This window comes from Acinonyx jubatus, chromosome B1 (genome assembly GCF_027475565.1).
Source record: "Acinonyx jubatus isolate Ajub_Pintada_27869175 chromosome B1, VMU_Ajub_asm_v1.0, whole genome shotgun sequence".
Lineage (NCBI taxonomy): Eukaryota > Metazoa > Chordata > Mammalia > Carnivora > Felidae > Acinonyx > Acinonyx jubatus.
In genome coordinates, this window is record NC_069382.1 from 199,854,882 (window position 1) to 199,882,127 (window position 27,246).

General features: G+C 49.2%; 2 protein-coding genes across 19 annotated transcripts in view; one reads left to right on the forward strand and one right to left on the reverse strand.

The window, feature by feature from the left end:
- The window catches only part of TNIP2 (TNFAIP3 interacting protein 2), a 34,807-nt gene extending 28,933 nt beyond the window's left edge, over window positions 1–5,874 (forward strand). For 2 of the 3 annotated variants that reach the window (XM_027068310.2, XM_015076605.3), the window contains exons 2-6: window positions 237–524; window positions 1,981–2,070; window positions 2,851–3,117; window positions 3,236–3,355; window positions 5,026–5,874. In XM_027068310.2, coding sequence (XP_026924111.1) covers window positions 237–524; window positions 1,981–2,070; window positions 2,851–3,117; window positions 3,236–3,355; window positions 5,026–5,292 — 1,032 coding nt within the window. In that variant the 3' untranslated portion in view covers window positions 5,293–5,874. The remainder of the gene's footprint in view (window positions 1–236; window positions 525–1,980; window positions 2,071–2,850; window positions 3,118–3,235; window positions 3,356–5,025) is intronic. The other variant, XM_027068368.2, reaches the window with a different exon arrangement.
- A 3,535-nt stretch (window positions 5,875–9,409) lies between these two features.
- The window catches only part of FAM193A (family with sequence similarity 193 member A), a 166,694-nt gene continuing 148,857 nt past the window's right edge, over window positions 9,410–27,246 (reverse strand). For 7 of the 16 annotated variants that reach the window (XM_027067306.2, XM_027067567.2, XM_053217701.1 and 4 more), the window contains 2 exons: window positions 23,938–24,019; window positions 14,708–15,471 (listed from right to left, as the gene is read on the reverse strand). In XM_027067306.2, the coding sequence (XP_026923107.1) occupies window positions 15,378–15,471; window positions 23,938–24,019 (176 nt within the window). In that variant the 3' untranslated portion in view covers window positions 14,708–15,377. Of the gene's footprint in view, window positions 14,038–14,156; window positions 14,255–14,707; window positions 15,472–23,937; window positions 24,020–27,246 lie in introns of those variants that run through there. The other 9 variants (XR_008296454.1, XR_008296457.1, XR_008296455.1 and 6 more) reach the window with 9 other exon arrangements.

Below are 27,246 nucleotides of genomic sequence, written 5' to 3' on the forward strand. Positions count from 1 at the left end.
AGTTGGGTGCTTAACTGACTGAGCCACCCAGGCGTCCCTGAAAACAGAATTGTAGATGAAGTTTCAGAAAGAACGTCGACTCCAGTTTAATTATAGTTCAAAAGCTGGCCTCTGAATGAGTTTGTTCATCATCTAGTGACGGGGTGTCTGTGCCAAACTTTTCTCTTGTTTTATGAACATTTGTTTTTTTACCTTCTTTTAATAAAATAAACTATGCTTTTAAATCTTCCACTTAGGAAATTGAAAGACTTTCTGAGAAGTTAGAAGAAAAAGAGAAGGAGAAGCAGCAGCTGATGAGCCAGCCGGAGCATGAGCGAGAGAAGGAAGTTGCCCTGCTGCGGCAGAGCGTGGCAGAGAAGGAACGAGCCCGGGCTGCCAGCGACATTCTGTGCCGCTCCTTGGCCGATGAGACCCATCAGCTGCGGAGGACTCTGGCCGCCACTGCCCACATGTGCCAGCATCTGGCCAAGTGTCTGGATGAACGACAGCGCACACAGGGGGACTTGAGGGAGAAAAGTCCTGAGGTAGGCCATGCACGTGGGTAAGCAAATTACAGTGAAGACCACATCGGGGCAGGAGGCGTCGCGTAGAGACCGCAGGATCCCTCAGCAATCGCGGGGATTGGGGAGCCCAGAGCCCACCAGTAAGGAGAGTCCTCTTGGTTGTGACAAAGCCTGTCTAGTCAGGGCTTTCTTCTAGAAAGATGGAACGTGCAAAATGTGATAGGAAAGCAGGGCAGCCTGCTTCACCAGCCCAGCCTCTTGGCCTCTGTAGCCTCGGTTAGCTGAGGACAAGAGGGTGGAGCCGAGGCTGGTAGGTGGATGAGGAAGATGCAGAGCGAGGTGAGGGCAGCTCCCCCACAGGCCCCATGCGCAGGCCCGCAGGCCCGTGGGTGCTGGCCTTCCTTGTGCTCCATGCACCTGCACAGAGCGGCACCGACCCAGCCGTGGACCTCGGCACAGCTGGCTGTGGGCTCGCTGAGCGGGGTCCTTTCCGGGCAGTTCTCTTAGGCTGCGACCAGGTTCACCGAGGAATGCGCTGCGATGTTCTGAGGGGGATGGGCTGACCGGCCCCTTAGCGGCGGCTTTGCCACAGCTCGCATGGGGAACCACCTGTTCTCAGGTGGATTCCACTAAAAGGGAACCTCGGAAGGAACCAAGCGTATTTGAGAAGCCAAAAGAAAAGTGCTATTTGGGAGGAGGCGGGTGCTCTTCTCCAACGTTGAGTCACTGGGGCGTTTCCTTGCGGGGATTTGAAAGTAGCTACACACGATGGTGGCTGGGGGCCGGCGGCTCTTACAGTCACTAAATCAGCATCATTTCTCAGCCTGGGACTTGGCTGAGTCACCCGGGGCTTCCCAGTGGCTGCGCCGTGAGGATACATACTTCCTTTGTCATTCAAGGGGAATTCTCAAAAATGATGTCACCAACATACAGCCCTCTGTTCTATTAAATGCACTGCATTTCTCGGATTCAGACAGACTTCTCAAACGAGACTTTTCGGTTAGGGCTGCCTACCATTGTTAGGGGTGGTTTGGGATGTGGCTTCTAGGCATGAGCATGGTGTGGGTCAGACCCTGTGTACAAAGCCACCAAGGTTGACCCTGATGGTCTGCAGACATGATGGGTTCCCAGCCAGGCCTGCCCCCTGTGGCCCAGGGCCGGTGTGTCCTTTGCCGCACAATGGGACTGAGCCCCCTGTTCCCCCGAACCATGACAGAGCATGTCAGGCAGCGGGAGCCCCGGTGGGTGGTGGGCCCGGGTCAGGGCAGAGCACACCCTTCCCCCACCACCTCCGGGAAGCAGGGAGTCCTTTTGTGTCTCCACTTTGCTTCTCTACCTGATGAACGACCGCCAGCTGGTGCCTTGCTGGATGTGATGACGTCTGCGACCTTGGTCCGCGGGTCTAGCTTCCTCCCCTCTTGTTGCACTTTTTATGTTCAGCGACATAGTGCCCTCCCACTCTCCCTTTGTTATGCAGCCAGAGCGTACAGGCGGGGACACCTGTGTCCGGGATGTTATCGAGAAGTTACAGGAAGAAAATCGACTGTTGAGACAGAAGGTGACCCATGTGAGTATCTGTCATATTTCATTCAAGAAGAATTTGCCCTTGTGAACTGCAGGTGTAGGGGGGTCCTGTCCTCCATGGTGCTCAGGGGTTGTGTCCCCCTCAGGCCACCTTGGCTGACACACACCATGCCGAGACCTGACCTTTTTGTCTGAAAGTGCACAGACTGTGCCCCGTCATGCTCTGTCCCCTCAGGCTAACTCGTAGGTCGAGAAAGGAGGTGCAAGAATTACTATCGAGTATGGCTTTTAAGGAGGGAAAACCGCACCGAGTCCACTTGTGTTTAACAGTTGCTGGCGGACGTCACCGCCGTGCCTCGGACGTGTCTGCTGCTCCCTGTGTCCCCTCTGGATAGAAGAGCAAAGTGAGGTGACATCCATTTAAGGGGAAGAACTCATTAGCTAGCTGTTGCTAACAAAGCGCTTCATAGTCCGAGAAAGACAAATGCCACGTGATTTCTCTCCTGTGTGGAATTTAAGACAGCAAGCAGAGGAACACAGGAGAAGTGGGGGAGGAAGAAGAGAGGACAACAAACCATAGGGGACTCTAACGATAGAGAACAAACAGGGTTAATGGAGGGGGGCGGGATGGGCTAGATGGGGATGGCGGCAAAGCACGGGGGGTGTCTGCAAGTGACACTGAGTTCTGCTCCTGAAACCAATATTACACTGGATGTTAACTGGAATTTAATAAAAATTTGAAGAAAAAGTTTAAACTTAAAAACACAAAGCGTGGCGTAGCGTGGGGCCGCCTTCACCGCGTGTCTTGGCCACATCCCCTCAGGTAGAAGACCTTAACGCCAAGTGGCAGCGCTACGATGCCAGCAGGGATGAGTATGTGAGGGGGCTCCACGCGCAGCTTCAGGGGCTACAGGCCCCCCGTGAGCCCGAGAGACCCTCCCCTCCTGAGCTGATGAGGAAGGAGATCTCCAGGCTCAACAGGCAGCTGGAGGAGAAGATAAATGACTGTGTGGAAGTGAAGGAGGAGCTGACGGCTGTGAGGAGGGCCCGAGATGCGGCGCTGGAGCGGGTGCAGATGCTGGAGCAGCAGGTGTGGGCCTGGGTGGGGGAGGTGGGGGGGTGGGCGGGAGCCAGGTGGGCACCTTCTCCGTCCTGAGCAGCAGAAATGGCGCCGCGTGCTGACAGCCGCGTGTCCTGCCTCTTTTCAGATTCTTGCTTACAAGGATGATTTCACCTCGGAAAGGGCCGATCGAGAGCGTGCTCAGGGGAGGATTCAAGAGCTGGAGGAGCAGGTGGCCGCCTTGCGGCACCAGGCGTCCCGGAGGCAGGTAGAGTACGACGCCTCTTTAGGCGTGGCATTTCTCCCATTTTTCTTTCCGCGAATTTCAAGCATCGGCCTGAGACCCTGATTGCCCTGCTTAGGTCAGAGCCGCCTTGCCCAGCCCCTGGGGCATGGGGGTGGAAGAGCTCCTAGTCACACTGTGTGACAGTCCACAGGGCCTGTCCTGCCTTCCATGCTTGTGGTCATGCGCCCGGTGAGCACGTCCTGGGCCCCAGGCTTCCTGCTAGGAGCTTCCTTCATACGTGTCCCCTCCTCGCGATGAGGCACAGGTACTTGGTTACTCCATTCCCAGGTGTCTAGTAACGTCCCTGGGCCCACGGCCCGTGTGCATGGAGATGGGCCTTGCGGGCCAGTAGGCCTCCACCCCAACTAGGGAGGCCTGGCGTGAGTCAGAATTGATAGTTTCTCGGTGCAGGACCCATGGCGCCCACATGCCTCTTCCCCTCTGCCCTGGACCCTCTCCGTGCTCTGCGGAGACCCTGGGAGAGTTTGGTTTCTTTAGCCCCTCAGCCAGTACCTACTGGGCCCCTCCAAGAACGTTTGGGCTGGATGGTAGTGGCACCTCTGGGGATTGACGTACCAGGTTGAGCAGGGATGCTGAGCTGACCTCGGGGCTGCCCCATCTGGTTGGGTGCTGCCTGTACTATGCTGCTGGGGTTTGTCGGTGGCTTCTGCTCCCACCCTGCATGAGGTGCAGGGAGTCACGGGGGACACCCTCTCTCTAACACTCTTGGACTCGGTCCAGAGCACCAGGCCTGGACAGAGGCAGCTGTTCCTACTGGCGGGTGAAGTGGGTGGGGACCGTGCCCGCAGCCTGTTTCCCCCCCGAGGCCACAGGCTAACAAGGAGGTGCGGGAGGACCTCATCGTCCCCAGCGGCCTTAGCGGCTCCCATCACAGATTCCGGGTTCTCCTGAGGCCCTGGGACTCTAGGCTCTGGCTGAGGACGCTCCACCATGGGCCCAGGCAGGGGCGGTCTTCTGTGGTCTTCTGTGATCGGGTTTCACCTGTGGGTTTCTGGCTGCCTCGAACTTGAGGGAGCACGTGCTCTTGGATTGAAAGGTCATTAAAGGTGTGGTTCTAGGCAGCCTGTCAGTGACTCTGGGCCAACAGGGATGATCAGGACCCACTTCAAGTCTGTTGGGGGACAGGGCGTTTGCATTACGTGGCCTCTGCATCCTTTTCAGCTGCGGCCTGTGGCCCCTCGAATGTGGGGGAGCACTTGCCGTTGCTGAGGAGCCAGGGCAGGAGTGCAGAAGGGGCGGGCAATAAGCCCCAGGCCCACAGAGGAAAGCCCAAGTTCAGATGTGAAGTAGAAGCACCAGGCTGAGGAGCATGCAGGCCACGGTGCTTCGTGACTGATGTCTGGAGGGCGTGCGCCGGGCCGAGCTAGGAGGGACCCCCACCCCGGCTCCACCTCTGTCTCTCCACAGAGGCATATGGGGCTGATAGGCAGGGAGCGGGCCCCATCTGAACTTGTGCAGGAGCGTCTGCGACTGGGCCCCACCTTGTTTGGACTCTGGGCTACTCCAGGAGGTGGGGAGGGGCTGCAAGTCCCATTCAGGGACGGGAGAAATCTCTCGAGTGCTAGAACCCGACACCTGGCTTTGTGGCCTGCAGTGCGGCCCATGTGAACGGATACTTGCCTTCTTTCCAGGACTGCCGAGAGCGGGGCTCCTGCCGGACGCACACGGGGAGCAAAACCCCCAAGTACTTAGAGACCGGTGTCTTGGAGCCTGTGGCACCCAGTGGCCGGAAGGCTGGGACTGGATCTCAGGGGCCGGACTTCTCCGCAGAGGGCAGGTGTCCTGGAGCAACGACCCGGAGAGGGCAGGGGGAGCTTCAGTGCCCTCACTGCCTGCAGCACTTCGACGACGAGCAAGGCGAGGAGCTCTTCAGGCATGTGGCCGAGTGCTGCCAGTGAGGCCCTGAGGCTGGAGCTACCTGTGACTCTGCTGCTTCTGAGGGGGCTCGGCCCTGGGCAGGGGCGAGATCCCCTGAGACCCAGGACCCAGCACAGGTCGAGGGGGTTTCTGATCCTTCACCTTGGTCATCCTTGGGCGGTGGAACAGACCAAGTTGGAGGGAACTTCTCGTGCGGCGTCTGCCTCTGGGAGGGCCTGGCTTGGCTTCTGGTATGGAGTGCGCCCCTCCCTGCCCCCCCGCCGGCCGGCCGGCTGTCGGGTCAAGACCAGGAGCAGGGGGCGCACGAACGCTCACAGGCAACACGACAGCCCCAGTCAGCCTGCGCCTGGGCCGCTGCAGCTCGCTGGGAAGAGGTGGCTGCCTGCAGGGACCACGTGTGTGGGCCCCCGGTTCTGTTGAGTCGGGACCAGGTTTGTAGACTGAGCCCTGTGGCAACACCTCGCACACGAGGACTATTCTCGGCCACCGCAGAGACACGTGTCCTCACTGAAATGCACTGCACTAGCGTTTGCCACATATCTCAAAGACAAAAGACATTTCACATTTACTTATTTTTATAATAAATACACTTGCTATGGGGACTGCTCTTGAGAATGTGTCCCGGGGGCTGCAGTACTTTCAGTCAGACTGGCTGATGAGGAGGAGAAGCACTCCTGTGTTTGCCACCTGCCTGTCAGGGACCACGTGACCTGGCGCCAGCCCCGCTTCGCCTCCGGTCTGTTTCTGCCCCAGCCCAGGATGTGTAGCCAAGGGCTGGGAATGCAGTGAGAGGGTTGCAGGTACTTGCTGAGAGCACACGAGAGCCACACAGAGCAAGGTGTGATCAGTGACCCGAAAGAGAAGGCGGGAGGGGAGGCTGAGGTGCCGTGCCAAGTGCTTGCCAGGGTTCACTCCCTGAACCCTCACAGCGATCCCAGGAGGTAAGTGTTATGATCATCCTCAACACAAACAAGGAAAAGGAGGCACAGAGGGGTTAAGTCACTTGCCCAAAGTCACACAGTGCCCGAGTGACAAAGCTGGCATCTGCACCCATGTTCTCAATAGCACAGTCTGTACTTCTTCCTGGAATTCATCCTTCCATCTGGCTAAGTCCTCCTCAAGTCAGAGTTCAGGTGTCACTTCCTCTGGGGCCCCGCTGGAAGAGACCCAGCCTATGTGGCATGGGGTGGCTAGACTGTAGCAGAAAGCCTCAGTCTCCCTGACCTCAGGAACTGGAAGAGCTTGTGGACACCTGAATACTGGAAACAGAGGATGGGGACACCCCAGACAGAAGGGAGCCACACAAGGGGGAACCCTCAAATCCTTGGCTGACCCCCCAATTTTCCATGCATTGAGCAAGAACCCAAGGATTCTGGGGTGAGAACAGCAGATGGAAAGCAGAAAGAGCTGAGCAGACATTCCAGTGGCTGAATATTACAGGGGGACAGTTTTGAATTGGGGTCCCTCAAGCTTCAAAGGTATAAATACTTTGGGTTTTCCTCTGAAACCCTGTAAGGGCCCTGCATTAGGAGTAAAGTTGACATCCTAGGACAAAATGGAAATAGCCTTTGCTCTAAAAAGGCCTAAGAGTTTCAGGTAATCAACCAGTAAATCAGCTGTCACCTGGAATGAGATACAGGCAACAGAGTCTAGGACGTTATACTGTATTAATCACAAGGACAACATGCAATAGAAAATACTAGACCGGTGTCTAGCTGGCTCAGTTGGTAGAGCATACGACTCTTGATTTTGGAGCTGTTTGAGCCCCACATTAGGTGTAGAGATTACTTAAAATCTTAAAGAAAATACTAGGCAAAGGAAAAATAAAGGCAGAATGAAGGTATTTTTCAGACAAATACAAGGTAACAAAATTTATATCCAATTGACTGCACCACAAGAAATCTGTACTACAGAAATTATTCCAGATAAAAATATAGAAAGGAATGAAGAACCTGGGCGCGGGTAGATATGAATTACTTTTTAAACAACGATGTTTGGAGGCCTTTAAAACATGCAAGCATATGACCAAAAGAGCTTCCTAGGTGGGGGAGAGAGTATGAACTTATTACACAGAAGTTTTTGCATTGATGTAAGGTGGACTGTAATGCAATAAGAAAGCATAATCTCTAGAGTAACCACTAACATAGTAATAAAAATATTTACAAAGTGAATAGAACAGAAAATGTTACTAATCCAAGACAGGCTAGGAGAACTAAAGGAATAAGGAAGAGATGAGACAACATAGATGGCAAGATGGCAGACTCAAACCCAACTGTATCAATAATTACGTTATAAATGGATCACTGAAAGACAATGATTGTCACACTGGATGAGAATGACAAGGTCTCACCTACATGCCCATTAGCAAAGATGTACTTTATTAAAAAAAAAAATTTAATGTTTGTTTATTTCTGAGACAGAGAGAGACAGAGCATGAGTGAGGGAGGGGCAGAGAGAGAGGGAGACACAGAATCAGAAGCAGGTTCCAGGCTCTGAGCTGTCAGCACAGAGCCCGACGTGGGGCTCGAACTCACAAACCATGATACCATGACCTGAGCCAAAGTCAGTCTCTCAACCAACTGAGCCACCCGGGCGCCCAGCAAAGACGTACTTTAAATATAAGAACACAGGGTGAAGATAGAAAATACACACCATGCCAACACTAACCAAGAAAATGAGAGTGGTTACATGATTATCAGATGGAATTTAAGACAAAAAGTGTTAGCAGAAGTAGAACACTGTATAATGACAAACGGCTAAATTTATCAGGAATATGTAACATTCCTAAATTTGTATACAGTTAATAACATAGCTTCAACATATATAAACAAAAGGAGGGCTGGATAAATGCACAATCATAGCTGGAGATTTTAACACACCTCTAAGTGAGAGAAGCAGGAAAAAAAAATCACCAAGGATACACAAGATTTAACCAAAATAATTAACAAACTTGGTGTCATTTACTTATGTGGAACATTAGGCCCAACAAAAGCCAACTAGAATTCTTTTCAGGTGTACATGGAACACTTACCAACAGAGACAAATTTGTGGGGCACAAATCAAGTCACAATATATTCCAAAGAACTGAATGATTGAATTTATGTTCTCTGACCCTGGTGAGGTTAAACTACAACTCAGTAACAGATAAATATCAAATTCCCAACACACTTCTAAGTGATCTGTGGACAAAGGAAAAGACACAATGGAAATTAGAAAATACTCTGAAATGAGTGAAGATGGGGTTAAAATTCAGCAATCTACGTGCCCCGCTCAAGAGCTAAGAGAAGAGCTGCAAATTAAACCCAAAGAAAAGGGAAGGAAAGAATATGAGAGCAGAGATCAATGAAACAGAAAACAGAAAAATCAACAAAATGAAGAGTTCTTTTAAATGCCAATAACATGGATAAACCACTAACATGACTAATGCAGAAAAAACAAATTGTTGATAATCAGGAATGAACAGAGGAACATCACTATAGATCTCTAAAAGGAGTACTATGAACGCTCTATGCTAATAAATCCGACAACTTCGATGAGACAGATAAACTCCTTGAAAAACACAATTTAATGCAACTGATACAAGAAGAAACAAAACCTGAGTAGCTGTTCTGTAGGTATTAAGTAAATTGAATCTATAATTAAAAGTATTTTCACGCAAAAAAGGGGGGGTGCATGCCTGGGTGGCTCAGTTGGTTGAGCATCCAACTTTTGATTTTGGCTCAGGTCATGTTGCCAGGGTCGTGGGATGGAGCCCCACGTCAGGGCCGCTCAGCATGGAGCCTGCTTGAGATTCTCTCTCCCTCTGCCTCTCTCCCTAGCTTGCATGAACCCAATCTCTCTCTCTCCAAAGAAAAAAAATTTTTAAATGAAAAAAAGAAAGAAAAAAAAAAAAAAGATATTTTCACAAAGAAAATTACAGGCCCAGATAACTTCACTGGTGAATTGTCCCAGACATCTGAGAAAGATATACCAATCTTACATACATTCAGCAAATACAAGGAATGTTCTCCAACTCATTTTTATGACCCCCAAACCTAAGAAAAACAAGAAATTACAAGACAAATCTCTCTCATGAACACAGACACAAAAGCCCTAAAAAAATTAATAAATTGAATTCAATATAAAAAGGATAATAAATCATAGCCAAGGAGAACTTTAATTACGGATACAAGATTGGTCATTCAAAAAAGCATTAAATGTTATTCACAGAATAACAGAAAAAAACACATGATCTCAATAGAAGCCAAAAAAGTATATGACAAAATTTAATACCCACTCATGATAAAAAAAAAAAAAAAACACTCAGCAAACTAGAAAAAGAAGGCATTTCCTCAATCTGAAAAAGGTGTTATGTCCAAAAACTTACAGCTAACATTATATTTGATGATATAATATTAAATGCTGTCCCTGCTGAGGTTTGTATCAAGACAAGGTTGTTCACTCTTAACCACTGTAATTCAACATTGTACAGGAGGTTCTACCCAGTGCAGTAATAAAGGGAATAAAGAACAAAAAAGTTGGGGAAAAAGTAAATAAAACCGTCCCTATTTGCAGATGACAGATTGTATGTATATATGATATATATACATAAAGGAGTACATACACACACACATAAAATTCTAGGTGTTCTTAAAGTTTAGAATTTATGTCAATTATTTGACAACCTCAAGAGATAAAGTTCGATATATGAAAAATCTACCATACTCCTGTATGTTTACAACAGGTAGAAAAGCAAACTTAATGTTTATTTTTGAGAGAGAACATGCAAGTGGGGAAGGGGCAGAGAGAGAGGGAGACACAGAATCTGAAGGAGGCTCCAGGCTCTGAGCTGTCGGCACAGAGCCCGGTGTGGGGGCTCAAACCTACGAACTGCGACATCATGACCTGAGCCAAAGTCACACACTGAACCAACTGAGCCACCCAGGCACCCCAAGAAAGGCAAATTTAAAACTCCCCAAAAGATACAGTGACCAACAAGATGTTAAGTCCTAACTAACCCCCAGAACCTGTGAATGTGACCTCACTTGGAAATAGGGTCTTTGCATATGTAATATGAGATGATGTGCTGGATGAGGGTGGGCCCTAAACCCAGTGACTCATGTCCTTGTAGGGACAGAAGAGACGTGCGAGTGTGCAACTCTTGATCTTAGGGTTGTGAGTTTGAGTCCCATGTTGGGTGTAGAGATTATTTGAAAAAAAATTTTTTAATGTTTATTCATTTTTGAGAGAGAGAGAAAGAGACACCAAGCGCGAGTGGGGGAGGAGCAGAGAGAGAGGGGGACACAAAATCGGAAGCAGGCTCCAGGCTGTCAGCACAGAGCCTGACATGGGGCTCAAACTCACGAACCATGAGATCATGACCTGAGCCAAAGTCAGGCACTTAACCAACTGAGCCATCCAGGTGCCCCGGAATTGCTTAAAATCTTAAAGAGACGAACACAGAGATGCAGGGAGAAGGCCACGTGAAGACAGACAGAGACTGGGGGTGATGCCTCTGTAAGCCAAGGATTGCCAGTGACCACCGGGAGCTAGGAGGGAGGCATGGAACAGGCGGTTCTTCCAACCTCTGGAAGGAACCAATCCTGCCGATACCCACATTTCGGGTTTATATCCTCCAGGGCTGTGAGAGGAGAAGTTTCTGTCATAAGCCACCCAGTTTGTGGCACTGCGTTATGGGAGCCCCAGGAAACTAAAGCATAACTCCATTTGTGATGACATCAAAAACAAAGTGCCTAGGAAAAATTCATCAAAAGTGTGCAAAATCTCTACAATAAAAGCTACAAAATACTGCCGAAGTCAAGAACACATAAACGCAGACTGGGAACTCCATGGTCTCAAGATGTCACTTCGTCCCAAACTGACCTACAGACTCAACAGCCTCATCCGTAATTCCAGCAAACTTGTGACAGGTTCACTTTGAATTAGTATTTTGTCGTGGTTGTTCCTCATTTTTCCAGGATTCCAGTTACATGTATGTTGGAATGCTTGACACTGTCCCACCGGCTACTGTTTTCCATTCTCTTTTCTGCTTTCTGGTAGTTTGTGTTCCCGAGGCATCAAGTCCATGGGTATTTTTTCTGAAGTTTCTGATCCGTTAATTCTACCCAGAGTATTTTTCATTGCAGATATTTTATTTTTTCTTTAGAACTTCACTTAGACTTTCATTTAGTGTGGGATATTTTTGTATTCCTTTAGGTTGGACTTTGTTGAGGCAGGCAGTTAAGATGCTTAGGATCAGTTTGAGCCTTCCGAGGCCTGCCTTTAGCTTTAGCTTTTACTCTAGGGCTAATTTAACCCCACTGCTAAGATCATAGCCTTCTGACCCTACACCGATGTCTATATCCGAGTATTTCAAGGTCTCTCCACCCTGGCTGGTAGAAACACTATTGCAGCCAAATGTACTGCTTTCTGGTGATTTTCCCTTGGGTTCCTGGAAGTTTAAGCCACACCTGCAAGATCAGTAGATTGCAGGGGACTCTGAAGCCCCTCCCCCCCCCCCCCCCCCCCCCGAGCTCCTGAGATGCAGCCCCTCCTGTTCGGAACCCTGCCCCACAAATTCCAGCTGCCTGGGCCTCCCCCCATGCCAGTCTTGGCTTACTCTACTCAGCAGGCCTGCTGGGGTGTGGCCATGGGCCTGCCCAGGGCTAGTCCTGGAAGCTGCCTCCAGGCAGGAAGCGGGCACTCAGGGGGCTTACCCTCTTTCGTCCCCTCGGCTCAGGAAACATTGCCATGTGCTTCTAGTCCAACATCCAAAAGCGTGGTTTAAACTTCCTCGGTTTTACGATCGTGTGGCACGGGGACAGTTTCCATGGCAGTTGTTCCTTCCTGGGTGTGCCACTGGCACACGTTCATGACTCTTCCTCTTGTCCCATGCTGTCTTCTCTGTGGCAGACAATCTGCAGGGCTCCCAGGGACACACAGGTTCAGGAGCAAGTTCTTAACAGTCCAGAACCGCCTGAATTTTCTCTGTGCAGTTCGTTCCCATTCCTCCCCCCACTCCCCACCCCGCCCCGTACCAGCTACTCTTCCGGTTTAGTGGTGGATCCAAGACAGACAGTGCGACTGGCTGTCACTGTGAAGACACAGAACCAGGACTCGAGTTACTTCAATTGTCATTGCGTGTGTGACCGAGAGGTTTTATTTGTGTTTAAAACCGCAACACAGCGTGACCTGTGAGGGAAGTTTTTTCTTCTTTAAAAAAACATATTAATGAAACGAAGAAATGTTAATCCTTTTGGTACCATAATGCTCATTTTGATAATATTTTTTTTAACGGCCTGACTATGCAGACAAAGTTCAACGAAAGGGCATTTTCACTGTTTCTTTTCTAGCTACTGTTATTTTATTTCATCTCGTGATCATTTATTGCGTAAAGGAGGGGACACTCCAACGCGATCCGACCCTCGGGCCGAGGCCCCTGTGAAGACAGTAGCACTGGGGCCAGATGTCTCGCAGGCACACCTCGGGCCTTGGTTTCCCCACCAGTAAATGCAATGCCTGGGCAGGACGACGCAGCCTTGCACTGGGGGGCACAGTATCCAGTGTCTTGGCCTGGGCCTGCCTCCACCTGTGTGGGAGGGGCTGAACTAAGGAAGCCCTGCCAGCCTCGACCCTCCACCTTTTCCTACCCCTGGACTGTCCTGGGCCTCCCAGGCCCGAAATCCATCCTCAGTGTTCTGTTCCTGAGAACTGGGAATGGTGAAGAGACAACCCCCGCCCCCAACCCCCACTCAGGGAAAGACCCAAAGGAGCGAAAGGGTTGGGCCTTGTGCGGAACGTGGGCAGGGCATTCTCCCGATTTCAAGCAGCAAGGCCTAGGTGGCTGGCCCGTGTGTGAGGGGGGCAGGGGTGTGGCAGGGGGCCAGGTGGGGCCAACTTAGGTGGAGACATGGGTGTGTGTGGACCCTGTGTCGGGGTGCCCAGGGGTCCCCCTCACCACTCCTGGCCCCGACAAGGCCCTGCTCATGTCACAGGTAGGACCCTTCGGCCACTGTGGCCCCCAGGGCAGATGAAAGCTTCGGCCCACAGGTGGGACTGCTTCCAACTCATGAGAAGGATGGGGTGGGGCACGGGCAGGGTCTCAGGGGTGGGCCTGGGCGGGCAGGTTCCCCAGATGGCAGGGTCCAGGTGTGCAGGCTCCCCGGGACCCTCCCCAGCATTTGCCCAGCCAGCCCGGCTACCCTCACGCTCACCGGGAAGGGACGAGGCCTGGGCCTGGGAGTCCTGGAGGCACATCAGGGCCTCTTGAAAAGGACATGGCTCCTGTGGTCACCACCCAGCCTGCTCCTCGATCTGCTGGGTCATCCCAGGAGCAGAGATATGCTGTCCTTCCTCCCACCTAGAAAAAACAAAAGCACAACAAGCCAGCCAGCTTTTTGTCCCCCTGCTCGTCTTGCTGCCACCCCGTCTCCTAGTCCCAGGACCTGCTCTTCCCACCCTGTTTTCCCGCAAACCAGCTCCCACGGGGTTGTGGTGGGAGCCCAGGGCCAGTTCTTGGACCTCACCTCGGCCACAGCAGCCCTGCCGTGCCATGCTCCTGCCACCTGTGACACTGGATCTGCGGACAGCCCCCCGCCCGACCTGTCCACACTTGTTCCTGGGGGGCCTTCTGCCCACGAGCAGCGATCCCCAGCGCCAGACATCTCACCTGGGCTTCTGATGAGCACCCCAGACTTGGCCCCGTCCCGCCCAGGGCTCAGAGCAGAGCCTCAGGAGTCCCTCTTGCCTCTGCTCTGTCCCACCTGCATGCCGTCAGTCCAGAAGTCCTGTGGATGGAGCCGTCAGAGTATCTCCAGAGGCTGCCTCCCCCTCCCCGTCTCCACACAGAAATGGGGCCCTCATTGCTCCCCCTTCATTCAGGGACGGGCCACACACGCAGGTTTACCAAGAGTGGGGAGCAGTGGGGCTCCGGGGTGCTCCGGGAAGTGGGTGGGAACAGGATGGCGGCTCCACCGGAGACTCCCACAAACTGCCTGGAGAGATCTCAGGAGAAAGGAACCAAGGCAGAATTCCCCTTTTCATCCGAAATCCTGCTCACGTTGTTCCTTATGTATACCCAATTTAACGCTTGTGACTTTTCAGTTTACTCCCTGAAGGCTGGATGGGCACGTGCCCATTAGGCCGTGTGCAGTCCCAGCCCACCGGTCCTCCCCCCCCCCCCCGCCCCAACCTTGCTGTGCCTCCCCTGCCCCGCAGACTAGAATGCGGTGTCCCCTCTTCAGCCTGCACCCCACTGCTGCTTCTTGGTGCCCCCACTGCTCTCACACCAGACCCTCGGAGTCATCCGGCTGGGCTCTGGTCCTGGGCACACGGAAGGGCCCAGATGCACCACTGCAGGGAGGACGGGGGGTGGGGAGGTCCACCCGCTTGCCCCACACCCTGCCCCCACCCCCACCGCCCTATGGGCCCCAGCAGAAAGCAACCAGACGAGGTCTCCTGCTGTACTAATGTATTCCATCTTTCAAAAAGAAAGACATGATTTTAATATTACTTAACAATATGTTAAAAAAGTAGCCAGGCAGGCCTCCGTGTTAATACAGTCGTACACTCTCTAACAGACTTGATGGTGTGAGTACTGGGTGGGGTTTTGTTTTTGAACTTTCTCATTCTGCAAGGGATCTTACACAAGCTGGCTACAAGTCAGGGGGATCAGACACAAACAGCGCAACGTGTACACTCTTAAACAGTAGATTGTGGAGGAGAACGGAAGAGCGCCTGCCCGCCCAGCCCGCCTCGGGTGGGATGCAGGGCACACGTGAGCTGAGTGACGGCAGTGCCCCGGCGGGGACAGATGACAGGACAGGGCGAGATGCAGAGGCAACGAGCCACGTGGATGACGGAACGCGTCTCTGGCCACGGCCCAGGCTCTGAGGCCGCGTGGTGGGAAACTGGCGGGAGCCACTGTTCCAATCCGACAGCACAGAGCTGTGGTCGAAGCCTCGCTCACAGACTACACGCACACGAGCTACCAACGCGGGCCGAGCAGCGAGTTCTCGGTCTGGGGGTGGTCTCGGGTGCGGTGGCCCACCCGGCACAGCCCTGGGCAAGCACAGCAGCTCCGAGGCCTGGCCCACCTCCTGCGTGTCCCTCTCCAGGCGGTCCTCATTCAGTGGGCGGCAAAAGTGGCCTTTTTCAAGCTAAAATTGGACCAGTTGATGGACAGTCTTTGTCGGGTCTGTCTAGCCGAATCCAAACAGAATCTGTGGAGACAAAGAGCCAAACGGTCACGGAAGGAAACGGCCCACGTTCTCGCTGTGGCTGGCAAAGCCTAGTGTCCTCCGGAGAGGGGGAGTGTGGGGAGAGGGGTCAGAGTAGGGAAGGGCCCTCAGGAGGGAGTCCCCCACTTCAGGACACTGGCCAGCGCCCTCAGTGTCCTCCGGTTTCCCGTGTCCTTCTTCTCCAACTCGTCCCCCATGGAAGCTGCTGCCCAAGGAAAGTTTCTGATGAGCCTGAGTCAGTGAAGGTGGCTCTGCCAACGGCCACCACCCTGCCTCTGTCACCTGTTAAGTCACAGAGATCCCCCCCCCCCCCCCCCCGCCGCCGTCCTCACTTATCCACGAACACACGGGGAAGCGCGATGTGGGAGGAATGGGACTTTTCATGGCCAGACTCGGCCCCACTGCTGCCTGCACTGCCCATCCAGCACTCAGGGCCGCAGCGGGCGCAGAGGAGCACCTGCGGCCTCAGGCGCCAGCCTCCGGCCCCGGGCTCCAGCTCTGGGTCACACGCTGCATGCCAAACAGGGCTTGGAAAAGACCACACTTTGCCACCTGCTTCCCAGGCGACAGTGGCCGATTCTGTACTTAAACGAAGAACATTTTCTTTCAAAAGCCTTTACTTGGCATAATTTCTGAAGTTTTCACCTTTCCAGCTCTCATTTGGGTAGCAGAAATTTGAATTAAGCCTGAAAATGGTTACTGCTGCCTCACCACTGGAAGTGGAAGTGTGTTGGTTTACACAGTGGTTAAACCGACCACCCTCAATTTCTTGTGCAGCTCGCCCGGCAGTCTGTGTCCAGGCAGAAGGGTCGTACCCGCCCCCCGACCCCGCCCCGAACCTCACTTCTCTTTCCCCGGCCAAACTGGTCAAACCCCGAGTCCAGCAATGTCACCTTCTGCACCTTCCGGAAGCTCTCCCTTCTGCTTCTACTATCTCCCTTCTTTCTCCCGCAGCCGCTCCCAGCGGCTCCCCCTGGCACATGTGTGCCCCATACGTCTCCAAGAACAGTGACTTCGACGCTTACAAGGGTCACGCACGGCCCCGCTGCAAGCCACTCCACAAAGAGCTCCAACCCGACGGAAGCAAGGCCTCTGACGGGCTCTCAGGGCACAGGACACACAGCCCAAGCTGCTCCTTGGGGCCCCGAGGCCCAGAGTCCCCTGGCTCTGCCGAGCCCTCTCCACACACCCGGCTCCCCTGCACCTTATGCTCTGATACCACCTCCCCATCGGGCCTCCGTGCTGTCAGCAGTGGACTGTGTCACACGTACAGAACACGTGTGCACAGGTAACCATGACACGAAAGCCTGGGTGGCCACGCCCCCCAACCCAGGGGGAGAAGCCCAACACCACCAACCCGACAGCACCTTGCTATCCTCTCCCAGGAGGCAGCCCTGCCATAGGTGATAATCAGCCCCAGGTCTCATGGTTCCTCAGCAGTATTTCGTGTGCTGATTCATGGACTTCCAGAAACAGAACCATACTATTATTTTTTTCTTCCTGCTTTCTTTCAACATTATGTTGTGCAATTCCTCCACGAAGCCACACTTTGTTATTTTCAAGGCCGTAAGAGCATTTTTTTTTTTTTTTTTTAGCATTTATTTTTGAGAGACAGAGACAGAGCATGAGCAGGGACGGGGCAGAGAGAGAGGGAGACACAGAATCTGAAGCAGGCTCCAGGCTCCAAGTTGTCAGCACAGAGCCCGACAAGGGGCTTGAACTCACAGACCGCGAGATCATGACCTGAGCCGAAGTCGGACACTCAACTGACTGAGTGCCACCCAGGCGCCCCTATGGTTGTTGTTTCTAAGGAACCTTTCCCTACTCCGAGGTCAAAAATATATTCACCTATATTCCCAATTAAAAGGCTTGCTTTTGACATTTAGAATCTCAACTCATCTAAAGCTGACCTTTGAGTATGGTGTGAGCTAAGTATTCAAATTGGAATGTCACAGCCCCATTTATGAACACACCTTCATTTGTTATAAACCAAAGCTCTGTGTTTGTATAGCCTATTTCTGGGCTCCACGATATTCTACACGAATATCATGATGTTTTAATAATCATGACTTTCTAAGTCTTTAAAATGGGCAAGAAAATGAGCATCATTATCAATCCTTTATAAGGTTTTTTTGTTTTGTTTTGTTTTTGTCTCTTATAAAAGTAATACGCGTAAGGAAGAATAAATGAAACAGACGTGCACTATAAAGAAAAAATTATAAGGCAAACACTGTGGATCGCGAGAATCAAGCCCTGGGACGCTGCCAGTACCCAGGCAACCCCACCCAGCACCTGCTTCAGCCACAGCTGAGCCCCGCCCTGCTCCCAGTAATCACTATTCTGGCTTTTTATGTCAGTAATTTCCTTGCTTTTCTTTATAGTCTTAACATCTATGTGTAGTATTCCCGAACAATATACTCTCCCCTCAATTCAGACAGAACATCTCCAGGAAATCCCCAATTTTCCTGTGTCCCTTTGTTGTCTGTCATCTCCTTGGCTCCCTGGCCCTAGGCAAACGGCGATGTGTTGTCTGTCACTACAGATGAACCTTATTTTCTGGAATCTCGTGTAGATGGAACTTCACAGGATGCACTCCTGTGCACTAAGTACACTGCTTCTCACATCCATCTATGGTGTTTCATCAGGAGGATGCTTCTCATTGCTGAGTGGCGTCCACCAGATGGACAGAGCATGGTTTATCCGTTCATCTGCTGTGGATATCTGGGTTGGCCCCCGTTTCTGGCTATCACAAATAAAACTTCTAGAAACATTCATGTGTAGGTCTTTGTGTGGATACACTCTTGTTTCTCTTGGGCAGACAGCCAGGAGTGGAGCTGCTGGACTGACTGGTGGGTATATTCAAAAGATGTACTTCAGCTGTGTCTAAATTGAACTGTATATAAACAGGGTATTATTTACATTCTCGTGTCCTGCCTTTTGTTGACTATTCAGTTTGTAAGATCCATGTTGCAGACTGCTCTAGTTCACTCCTTTTCGCTGCTGTATAGCATTTCATTGTGTGGCTGCAAGCACAATATATCCATCCTAACATGTTTTAAAAACGCTAAATTTTGTAAAATTCTTCTTGGGTTTTAAAATCTACAGATAAATTTTGGGAAACACGACAGCTTTATGATACTGACTTTTCCTGTCAATGAATATAGGATCTGGGTCTTCAGTGTTCTTCAGTCACGTTTCAAAGTCTTCTATGCATAAGTCCTGTGCAACTTTTGTTAGGTTTATTCATGGACATGGCACAGATTCTGGTGCTATTATAGATGCTGTCTTTATTTAAATTACATTTTCAAATTATGGATGCTGTAGAGAAATGTAACTTCTGTACACTGATCCTTACTAAATTCTTCTGTAATCCCCTTTGTAGACCCTTAGATCATCTGTAAAATGGAATTTTATTTCCTCCTTTCCACTCCTTAAGCCTTTAATTTCTTTTCTTCTCTTATTCTGCTGTCTAGGAATTATAATTTAAGGTTGAACAGAAGTGGAAACAGAGCACCTCTGTTTTGCATGTGCTTCCATGTTTCCCATTTCAGAAAACGTTCCATGTGAATTTCTTTTCTCTCTCTTCTTTTGGTAAATCTTTTCAGGTTAAGGATATTTCCTTCTATTGCTAGTTTACCATTTTTCTTCTTCTTCCTCCTCCTCCTCCTCTTCTTCTTCTTCTCTTTAATTAGCAGAGTGCTAAGATTTTATCAAGTGTTTTTTCTGAACCTATGGAACGATCATAGGGTTCTTCGTTAATGTATCAGTTTGGCAAATCGCATTTGTGGATTTCCTAATATTAAATACTCCTTGAATTCATCCCTGGGGTACGTCTGTTTGGTCGTATATTGCTTCCTAAAATACTGTTGGATTTGAACTTTTTCTTGATGTGAACTTTTTCTTGACGATTTTACATCTAATATTCATGACTGAAAGAGATCTGTAATTTTTCATGTTTTCTGTATTGCTTTTTAGCAGATTTTGGTATAAAATTCTTCCTTCTCTCATAAAATGAGGTGGGGAGTCCTGTGTGTTGTTTCCATTCTCTGGTAGAATCAGTATAAGCTTGGATAATCTGTTTGAGGTTTTGGGAGAATTCTCTGCAAAACCGTCAGAATATCGTTTTCTCACTGGGAAGACTTATAACTGCTTTGATTTCTTTGATGGTTACTGGATCATTCAAGCTATTTATTGGGTTGATTTCGTACCTAAGTTTTAAAATTAATCATGCAGTTGTTCCCAGTGTCCTCTTGTATCTTAATTGCTGCAGCACCTGTAGTTATTAATTATACCATCCTTTCCATTTACATGTTCATGAAATTAAAGAAACCCTCTTTATTATGGAAGATTTAGACCCACACCAAATCGAATGCAGTGAAATGGACACAGCCATGGTCCAACTTTGATAATCACTGACATCCTGGTTCCTTTCCATCTAGTTACTATATTCTTTTGTGTCTTTTTTTGTTTTTCTGATTTTTCTTGACCAGTCTCTCAAAGGTTTATTTATGTAGTTAATATTTGTAGAGTCAAGTTTTGGCTTTGTTGATCTTCTCTGTATTTGTTTTTTATTTCATTATCTTTCTTTTATGTATTATCCCCTTTTACTTTCTTTGGATTTGGTTGTTCTTCCCCTAATTTCTCAAATGAAATCCCAAGTCATTATTTTCAGTTTTAAAAACTCACTTGGCAGCATTCAAGGCTTCACTGAAAGAGCAAACTTTTTCCACATCCTTCAGGTTTTCATATGCGTTTTCCCTATCTTTTAGCTCCGTGTATTTAAAATGTCTTACTGTGGTTTCTTATTTATTAACCCATGAGTTATTTACATGTATATACTTTCAGATTTCCAAATATTAAGGGACTTAAAATTTTACTTGTTGCGCATTTCCTACTTAAACATGTTACGGGCAGAGAACACAAATTATGCATATTCATTCTCTGAAACCTCTGAGCCCTGCTTTCCATGGCCCCGCAAGTGTTCTGATTCTGTGAACGTTCCCTGTGTGCATAAGAACACAGACCCCGGTTGCTGGACACAGTTTCATCTGTACTCATTAGACTCAGCTTGCTGGCCAAGCTCTGCTGACCCCCCACATCCTTGTGGGTGCTTGCACTGCTCAAGCGAGCAGCCACACAGAGAAAGAGTCTGAGATATCCTACAAGAAGAGTGGATTTGATTCTCCGTGCAGCCCAAAACAATTTTCCTTTTTGTGTTTTGAAGCTATTTCATTAAGTACTTAGTTTAAAATTTCTAGGTCTTCCTCACACACTGAACCTTTTATTACTGTATAGCAACCTTCATCTGTCCCTTATATTAAAACATTCTGTCTGATAATAACATAACTATACAGGGGCGCCTGGGTGGTTCAGTCAGTTAGGCGTCTGACTTCAGCTCAGGTCATGATCTCATAGCTCGTGGGTTTGAGCCCCACGTCGGGCCCTGTCCTGACAGCTCAGAGCCTGGAGCCTGCTTTAGATTCTGTGTCTCCCTCTCTCTCTCTGCCCAACCCCTGCTTGCTGTCTCTCGAAACTGAATAAACATTACATTTAAAAATAAAATAAATAAATAAATAACATAACTATACAGTAGCTTCCTTTTCCCTCTCTATTTCCACCTTTCTATTCATCGTTTTAGGTATGTTCAGTATGTTCTCGTAAATGGTACGTGTATGTGTGTGTGCGTGCATGTGTGTAAGTATGTATATGTGTATTTAAAATTATTAACACAATCTGACAAACTTTTTAACTATAATGGTTGCTGGTAAAACTGAACTTGTGTCTCTCGTGTTTTTAAAATTTGTTTACTGTACCTTCTTTACATTTGTTTTTTCTGAGTTTTGATTTTTTTTTTTCCTTCTATAGATTAGCAATTTATACAGCCTATTTCTATTCTTTTAAGGACTGCTTGTGAAACTGTATCACCTTCACCTCAGAGTCTCAATATTAAATCCTTAGCTGTTGGGGCACCTTGGGGGGCTCAGCTGGTAAGCGTCCGACTTTGGCTCAGGTCACGATCTCACGGTTCCTGAGTTCGAGCCCCGCCTTGGGTTCTGTGCCGACAGCTCAGAGCCCGGAGCCTGCTTCGGATTCTGTGTCTCCCTCTCTCTCTGCCCCTCCCCCACTCACACTCTGTCTCTCTCTCACAAATAAATAAACATTAAAAAAAACCCTGAAATACTTAACTGCTAAATACGTGAATGATAAAAGAACCTGAGGATACTCAGCTCTACTTTACACGAACTCACAAGCTACTGTTCAATACGGTGGTTCTTTCAGACATAATGTCAACTGGCTATTAGTACTATCTTGTCACAAAGAAAGCATTTTATTTACCGACATTTATCAGGCTGTTTCTCTCTCCTTTCTGCAAATCAGACTTTCTAAGATCAATCTTTTTTCTTGAAGTGTAATCTTAGATTTTTTTTTAATGTTTTTATTTATTATTGAAGGAGAGAGAGAGAGAGAGAGAGGGAGAGAGAGAGAGAGAGAGAGACAGCATGAGCGGGGGAGGAGCAGAGAGAGAGGGAGGAACAGAATTCGAAGCAGGCTGCAGGCTCCAGGCTCTAAGCTGTCAGCACAGAGCTCGACGCAGGGCTCGAATCCAGAAATTGTGAGATCATGACCTGAGCCGAAGCCGGACGCTCAACCGACTGAGCCAACCAGGCGCCCCAGATGTTTTTTTTTATACAGATGTTTTTGTAGCAAGTTCCTGTAGTTTTTCTTTTATGTTAAAGAATAGGTTTGTGGGAAACGTAGTTATAGACTGACAATTTTCTCCCAGCACTGAAAATATCACTCCATGGTCTTTGGGTTTTACATTTGCTATGTTGAGGAATGGATTTTTATTTGTTTATCCTAATGGTATATGTTGTACTGTTGAATTTGTAGATTTGGATTTCTCATTAGCTCTTCAAAGTCCCCAGGCACCATTTCTCTTTACATACTGCTTTTCTATAGTCCCCATCTTCTCCAAAGGGGGGAGGGGGGGGGGTCCCAGTTAAATGTATATGTTAGACTCAGTCTCTCTCCTCCATGTCTATTTTCCTTGAATTGTGGTGCATTCGGGGGGGGTATGTCTGAGATATTTCTTCAAATTCACGAATTCCCTCTTCAGCAGTGTCTAAGCTGTTTATCGTGTATCTATTAAGATCTCGATTTTAATAATTATATTTTTCATTTCTAGATGTTTGTTTTCCCCAGGTCTTGGGTGTTTGATAATCTCTGTTTATAAGCACATGCATGATTTCAAAAATACATGAGGCCTACAGACCTACCTTGGGAAAATTTCCCTCCAAAGTTCTGCTTTTATCCAAGAAAAGTCCCTATTCCATCCCTTGCTCCCCAGAATTTAGCTTCAGGGCAAACTCTCTTACTAATGCAAGTGATTTACCTATAGGTCATTCTGGACTTTGTACAAACACATCTGTACCACTTGAGAATGACAATCCCATTTCTTCCTTCTGATTCTTATCCTTTTTTTTCTTCTTATGTCTTCGCAAACAGAAGTTGTGATGATGGGCATCCTTCTCTTCTTTTTTCTTTTTTAATCTCAAGGGGCAGTTTTTAATGTTTCAGTGTAAGTATGGCATTTGTTGTACTTTATGGATACCTTTTATTATGTTAAGGATGTGCCTGTGTAGTCCTACTTAAGAGTTTTTGTAATGAACACATGTCCAACTTGAGCAGATGCTTTATTCCGTCTGCTGAGATACATACACACACATACATAAATTACATAATAAATATAATTTCCAGAAATATTTAGACTTCTTTTCTGTCCTATCCTATCCTGAAGAATTAGAATTCAGAGCAAACACACTGCTCCTTGTGTGTGTGGGTGGGGGGGGGGGGGGGGTTACCTGAAACAAGTTAAAGTACTAACAAAGAAGGAACAAGGAGCTTTAAAATAAAATTTGCTTGCCAAAATTCACAAAGAAGATAAAATACTATCGAACACAGTACTAATAAAGTCTGATGCTCGTCAGGAAAACAGAAAATATCTAAAATGTTACTTTTCTCCTTAAAAGCATGCCATACAGAATGTTTCAGTGTCAGCACACATGAGGGTCACCAGGGATGCTTGTGATCACACAGACGTCAGGTCCCTCCCCAGCGCCTGACCCTGCAGGTGTGGGGAGAGGCCTGTGTGCCCCGCTGGTGCAGCTGGTCCAGAGCACGTCGAGAACCACTGTCCTAAACCAGTCTTCACACAGAAGGGAGGGGAAAAGCGCCTGGGTGCAAGCGGGAGTGAGGAGGCCAGTGTGTGTGCTGGGGCTATGGAGGGACACGTGTGGCAGGCCGTCACAGGGCTGCCACGCTACTGAGGAGCCAGGCTCCTTGGCCAGATGACAGAACCTGTGCCCCACACAACTGGCAACGCCACGGGAGGGTCGTGTATGGCAGCCGTGAACCCACATTACTTCAGACACAAGCCCCAACATTTACCTTTTGAAATACTCCACTTCCCTCTCGGTCTCGTCCATGTCCACGCTGTCTAGGTCGATATCTTTAGGCAGAAAGACATCATCTGTTAAACGAAAGAAACAAGGCAAGTCAGATTACAAGAGAAGAAACCATGTGGCTTTACTCTACTTAATTTTAACAGCTTCGCAAACTGAAAATGTTCTCCAAGATGAGATTTTTACAAACAGCTAAAAGAGGGCAGCTGAGTCCCACGTGCTTGTGGACATCCAGGTCCAACCTGGACATCGGGGAACTCACGTGGTTGCTGAGCAAAGCAGCTGTCGCTTCAGGTCCCTCCAGAAGAGGCCCATTTGCTGACACCCAATCCCCAAGGGACCGGGCTTAAATTGACACATCTCCATGATGGGAGAGCCCTTCGGAAGACTCTTGGAAACCCAAGTGCCTGTGAGCCCAGAGGCTGCCCTAAGTCCCTACTGGGGGCAGGAGTGCACTAGTGAATAGAGAAGCTGCCCAGAGGGCAGCATGAAGGGGAGGAAAATGCTGTCCCTCACAGTAAGAGGGCACAATTGTACCCCGGTCCCAGACATCAACCTCTACAGGAAGATGGCTCTCCCAGACACTTGGTTTACATATGCAACATCCCAGAAACATCATCAAAAACTTTTCAGGCTGTTCCAATAAAAAAGCAAGGCTGCTTTTTCACTTTACAGTCAAATCACCCAATTTGAAAACAGGATAGCAGGGAGGCTAATGATTTGGGACTATTCCATCTCCTGGAATCTCAGCCAGTTTGAGGGTTTCAACTTCTCGCTTCTGCTCTGCCCACCCCATCTGGTACCTGTGGGATGCCGGGCACTTCCTGGGCCCTGTCTGGGCCTCGCGAGGGACCATCAGTGCAGGCACGACAGCCAGCCCCATCAGAGAAGGGTGCAGAGTGTCCGCTTCCCTGCAGACTTTGGCATGGGGCAATTTTTTATAATCTTTAACAGACAGACACACCTTTTCCCCCATCACTGGGGCACTTCCACAGCAGCACAAGACATGGTTCCCCTGTGTAAGCAGCTAGCACCACTGACGACCTCTGCCACCAGGCAGAGCGCCCTCACATCCGTGAGCTCACAGAAACGGCAGGGAAGAGCTTCCCCGTCGGGACCTGCGTGACCACAGCCCCACCTGCACAGACAGCCCCCTGCCCCTGCCGGACCCAGGCCCTCCTACTCTCAGCCTTCCTCCTCCGCAACTCCCCCAATCCCTCCTTCCACCTGGATACCGACACCACCAAACCTCCACCCCTGCCCCAGACGGCTTTCCTGAGTTCCACGCTTATAAAGCTACCTCCTGCAAACACACGCCTTCGGGCGTCTGACCCCCAATACAGGCAACAGTGGGTCCCATACTCTGCTGCAAGCCTGCTCCTTTCCTGACAGTGAGCCTCCCATCCCCCCTTGCCCATACGTCACACTCTCTAGGTGCTGGGCAAGCGTTCTGTGAAAAGTCAGGGACTCCCCCATCTCCATCCACTGCCACTGCTTCAGTGCTGGCCTTCACTAGGCCGGCACAGTCATCCTCACAACACGCCCAGTCACAGCTGCCTGGCTTCCACGGCCCAGTCCATCCCTCCCCAGCCACAAAGACTACTCTGACCAGGGCTCTGTCTGGACATCGAGAAGACCTCGCTCGTCTGGCTGCCGACTCAACTCGCTGACGCCCTGTTCAAGGCAACACCGACGTATGAGGAAGAGCAAGATGGGGCAGGAGGGTTTTTTTGTTTGTTAGTTTGTTTGTTTTGTTAAAGTAGGCTTCATGCCCAGGGCAGAGCCCAACAGGGGCTTGAACTCAGGACCCCGGAGGTCAAGACCTGAGCTGAGATCAAGAGTAGGAAGCTCAATCAACTGGGCCACCCAGGAGCCTCAGGGGTGTTTACAGATACAATGAAAGTGAAGTCTAAGGTAGGAACAATCTCTAATCAATAGTCATTCCATTAACAGTTCTAGAAGAGGAACGACCACAAAAGCAGACAGAGCAGGTACATCTGCTAGGAAAGCTGTCTTAATAAAGCAATTTCTTTTTTTCCTTTAAAAAAAAAAATGTTTATTTCATTTGAGAAAAATGTTTATTTCATTTGAGTGCAGCGCTCTCGCAAGCAGGGGGAGGGGCAGAGAGAGAGGAGAGAGAGAGTGAGAGAGAGAGAGAGAGAGACTCCCAAGCTCCGGTTAATGGCGCAGAGCCCGATGAGGGGCTTGATCTCCCAAACCATGAGATGGTGACCTGAGTCGAAATCAAGAGCTGAATGGTTAACCAACTGTGCCACCCAGGTATCCCAATAAAGCAAATTTTTTATATTCTTTTCTTCTGATTAGAACTAATAATCAGTATTGCACATCTTGGTATAAGGGAAAAAAGAGAACCATGACCAGTTTCAGCACCACAAAGACGTTTTTCACAACAAAGCTATATTATTAATCAGAGTGGAAAGTATGACCCAAGTATTTCATATCCAGCCAGGTTGTCTGTTCATCATTAAGAGTGCAGGAAATGTTCTGCTTTGCCAAAGCTCAGAGAATTCTGTGCCCCTGACCCTTGCTTGGGGACACGCGCCCAGGAGCAAGCTCCACCCAACCAGAAGAGGGCTGGGAAAACCTCACAGGAGGACCAGCACAAGCACGGAATGTAATCAGCTGTGGACCTAGGAGTACTGTGTGTCTGACACAGCGGAAATAACGCGGCTGAAACCGGGAAGAGAAGGGACTGCGAAATGGAAAGAATGGGATCGGCTCACAGACCGTTGCCCCGGCAATAAGTGGGTGGCAGAGCGCTTCCCGTGGAGCCAGCAGTGGAAGGAAAGCAAGGACGGGGCACTAGACGTGCAAGTGTGGAGGAATGCACTCAGACAAGACTGCCAAGTGTCGTGAAAACCAATGATTTTTTACACATAAAAGCTAAGGAAACACATCACATAGAAAAAGAAACAGTAAGTATAAAATACACAGAGTAATTATAAACTGTAATCAGAGCCGACACAAAGCACACAGTAATAATACATGGGAATGGGCTTAAACTCACCTGTAGATAAGAGTTTCCATTTGGCTCACAAAGCAAGACTCAGATTTGTGCTACCTAAAATCAGAGAATGAGCTAACACTAAGTGACTCAGAAAGGGGTTAGCACAGAGGGGCCCCGCCAGGCGAATGGAGACAAAAAAAGGGCAACGATCACCATCTTAACTAAAGTAGAACCCAAGCCAAAAGCACAAAAACACAACAGAAAGGTATTTTTCAGTACTAAAAACCACAATTCACTAAGAAGATACTGTAGTTAGCTTGGTCATAG